The 4,146-nt window shown below is 40.1% G+C and overlaps 1 protein-coding gene across 1 annotated transcript in view; it reads left to right on the top strand.

The window, feature by feature from the left end:
- TYR (tyrosinase) overlaps positions 1 to 3,288 on the top strand; it is a 121,182-nt gene extending 117,894 nt beyond the window's left edge. The window contains exon 5 of the mRNA XM_006871216.1: positions 3,000 to 3,288. Coding sequence (XP_006871278.1) covers positions 3,000 to 3,226 — 227 coding nt within the window. The 3' untranslated portion in view covers positions 3,227 to 3,288. The remainder of the gene's footprint in view (positions 1 to 2,999) is intronic.
- Positions 3,289 to 4,146: the final 858 nt, after the last annotated feature.

Here is a 4,146-nt window from a genome sequence, read left to right as displayed (position 1 = left end):
GGGTTTCCAAGGAGTGGCTGGTGAGCTTAAACCGCCAACCTTGCAGTTCAAGCGGCTTTGCAGTCTGGTGCATTAACCCACAGCGGCACACCAGGAGTCCTTTACACCCCATAAATAGTAATGTAGTGCTGTAGGATAAGCGCAGGACCACAAGGTCAGTTTGAACCACAGGTTGAAACATTCAAACTCAACTGGCCATGCCTTTGTAACCCTATGTTGCATAGCTATGGAATGGAACTTGACAACAATAGTGTTTTGATGTGCATTGCAAAGTAGCACTTGCTTGTTATTATCAGCCATTGTATGTATCTCAAGTTTTTAATATAATAGACTTTTCAGGAGTTGGTTTGTAACTGGAGGACTCAGTATTATTTGCATTTCAAATAGCACAAGGGAGTCCAGCTGTAGCACTGCAGGACAGTTGGCTGGACTGCAAGGTCAGCAGTTCAAACTCACCAGCCGCTCCTTGGAAACCCTATACAGGGTCGCTATGAGTCAGAACCAACTCATTGGCACTTAATAACAACAACAATAAGTAGCACAAAAGAAACAAGGAAAAGGGAGAAGACATATCCTTTCTTTTTAAGGGAACTGCCTTAAAGTTAAACATGCTATTTCTTTCCTTTTATATCCCCAAATTGTTCTTTTATAGAGTATCTTCTATAAGTAAATTCCTCTTTTACAGAGCAACCTCTGCAAATAGATTGCTCTTATATAGAGAGTTGTTAGCAGTCCAATGCTATCCTACAGCGCCACACCAAGACTCCATATATCCTGGGGATTGTCACCATCTAGTCTGAGCTCAATAGCACATTCATTCATTCATTCAGTAAACATTCTGAATTCTGAATAAAGTTTTTTTGGCACTGTATCATATGCCAGAATTACAGAAATCAAAGTTAGTTGAGCCCCCAACAACTGGTTCATATTAATAGAGAAAGCAGCCATGTAAACAAACAACTTGAATACAGTGTGATGGTTGCAATCATGAAAAATCAGCTAACCTATAACATAATTGATATTTAATGTTTCTTGAAATCAAATAAACAATGCTCTAAGGGATCTCATGGTAATTGAGGTGATTTAAAAAAAAAAAAAAAAAACAAGCTTCACTTTCTGAAACAATTCCACAATAGGGTAAGAGAACTCAGTCAGTAAATTATTTCTGTATTGCATGTTCCAGGCTATCAAAGCTAAATGAGTTCAGAGATAGAACGGTTCTTATGGGCAGCAATCATTAGTGTTATTGTACCTCCCCATTACCATCTCCTTTTCATGCTGTTTGAAGCATTTAAAATAACCAGAATGTTGGATACGATCCCTTGCTCTGAATTAGTTAGCAACATACCAATTGCTATGGAATCGATTTTGACTTACAGCAAACCAACATAATGTTTCTATGGCTATAAATATTTATAGGAACAGATAACTTCATCGTTTTCTTGGTGAAGGTAAAGTGCCTGGTGAGTGTAAACTGCTGATCTTGTGGCTAGCAGACCAATGCCCAACTCACAGAGCTAACAGGACTCCTTATTTAAAAATGTGTTGTTGCTGGTGGTGTTAAAGTGCTGTTCAGTCGGTTCTGACTCATAGTGACCCTGTGTAGGATTCCAAAGAAAGATTGGTGAGCTGGAACCTCTGACCTTGTGGCTCAAACAGACTTTGCTATATTTAAGATTATAGTTCAGTAAAATCTGTTATTTGAGGATTTTAAATTGTTACCACTATAACAGTAGTACTGATGTGGCACTGTGGATTAACACGCTGAACTGCAAAGTCAGTTTAAAATACGAGGTCAGCAGTTGACACTCACCAGCCACTCCACAGAAACCCTATAAAGGGCAATTAATAACAACAATTAATACAGAAAGGAACCCTAGTGACACGGTGGTTAAGCACTTGGCTGCTAAGGGGAAAAATTAGAGGTTTGAACCTACCAGTCTCTTTGCAGAAGGAAGATGAGGCAGTGTGTTTCTGTAAAGACTTAGAGTCTACGAAACCCACGGGGGTACTTCTACTCTTTCCTACACGGTTGTTATTGTTGTTAAGTGCCATCGAGTCGATTCCGACCCATAGCGACCCTGTATAGGGTTTCCAAGGAGCAGCTGGTGAGCTTGAACTACCAACCTTGTAGTTCAAACTGACTTTGCAGTCTGATGCATTAGCCCACAGCGCCACGGCATGGTTACTATGAATTGTAATCAGGCTGACAGCTGTGGATGTATGAATACAGAAAATGTCCTCGAGGTTCTTGGGAGCATCATAAGATTCCCGAACATTTTCTAGTATTTTAATACATTCATGTTTGTAGAATAATTAAAAGAAAGCCTGGATTATTGATTAGTTAGTGGTCAACATTGTTCTATAGATGATCAAATTTTCATAAGACCAAGAGAATGAACTGTGAATATAATAACTCATTTTTTATTTTGTGTAAACTATATACCAGGCACTGTGCTTACTACAAATATCAGCTATAAATTTCAAAACATTACAAGGCAATATTTCTTTCCTGTGTTGATGAAGAAAAGAAGTAAGAGTTACAGGATGTTTTTGTTGTTGTTAAGTGTTGTCAAATTGGTTCTCACTCATAGCAGCCCTGTTTAGGTTTTCTGAGGAGCCATTGGTGGGTTTGAACCATCGAACTTGTGGCTTGAACTGACCCTGCGGTCCAGTTCATTATTCAATGACACACCAGGACTCCAAGAATTATAGGCTATTGTTGTTAAGTGTCGTTGTCAGTTCCAACTCATAGCGACACTGTATAGGGTTTCCGAGGACCAGCAGGTGAATTTGAACTGCCAACCTGTGGTTCCCAAGCCAGTGCTGATCCTACAGCTCCACACCTAGATCTTATAGCTAGTTAAGAGCAAAGGTAAGATTCCAACCCTGGCATCTGACTCCAAACTATTATGTGATAATAATAATCCTAAGGATTAAAGTTGCTGCTGATGATAACAATGACAAAGTAAAAATATTGGGATGTTTTTCTATTTCAGACCCAGACTCCTTTCAAGACTACATTAAATCCTACTTGGAACAAGCCAGTCAGATCTGGCGATGGCTCCTTAGTGCAGCTGTGGTAGGGGCTGTTTTGGCTGCTGTGCTCGGAGGGCTCCTCAGTCTGCTGTGTCGTTGCAGGAGAAAGCAGCTCCCTGAAGAAAGGCAGCCCCTCCTCACGGAAAAAGAGGAATATCACAGCTTGTTGTCCCAGAGCCATTTATAAAAGGCTCAGCAACAGAGTAGGGCATAAGAGCCTGATCTTATTTTAACTCAAAGTGATGTTCAAAACCGTTCTCAGAATTGTAATCTAATGCACAGTAATCTAATACATAGTGTACTCCTGCCTCACTCACTCATGTAGAACACATTTATGCTTGCCTCAGGCTTCTGACAGTTTCCCCAAGCACAGATTTCCAAAAATATCATGCCATGTAATAGAGTAACTCTTATAAGTATCTGAAATAAAGTGCTCTTATAAAACATTTTAGTAATTTTACCTTTGCCTCCTGATTATTTAACAACATATTTCTTTTTTATTGCTCCCTTCTTTGTTGTTAGTTTTTAAAACATTTCATAGTGATTTGGGTGAAAGTTTACAGAATACATTAGTTTCTCATTCAGTAATATATACATATTTTGTTTCATTACTTATGTTGCTATCCCTTCAGTGTAATAGCACTCTTCCCACTCCCTCCTCCTTGTTGTTGTTGTTGTTGTTAAGTTCCATCAAGTCAGTATCGACTCATAGTGACCCTATGCACAGCAAAATGAAAAACTGCCTGATCCCGGGCCGAACTCACTGCTTGAGTCCATCAATGTTGAGTCCATCAATGTTGCCCCTTGGTCAATCCATCTCGCTGGGGGTCTCCCTCTTTTTCTCTGACCCTCCATCCTACTAAACATACCTTTCTCCAGTGACTGGTCCTTCCTGACAATACGTCTGAAGTATGAGAGGTGAAGTCTGGCCATCCTGGCCTCCAAGGAGCACTCTGGTTGCGCTTCTTTCAATATAGAGCTGTTGGTTCTTTTGGCAGCCCAGGGCACCTTCAATATTCTCCTCCAACACCACAACTCAAAAGCATCAATTCTTCTACGGTCTTCCTTATTCACTGTCCAGATTTCTCGTTCATATGAGGTTCCTGA

The sequence above is a fragment of the Chrysochloris asiatica genome, unplaced genomic scaffold, assembly GCF_000296735.1.
Source record: "Chrysochloris asiatica unplaced genomic scaffold, ChrAsi1.0 scaffold00163, whole genome shotgun sequence".
NCBI classification, from domain to species: Eukaryota; Metazoa; Chordata; class Mammalia; order Afrosoricida; family Chrysochloridae; genus Chrysochloris; species Chrysochloris asiatica.
This window is presented reverse-complemented; position numbering and strand designations above follow the sequence as displayed.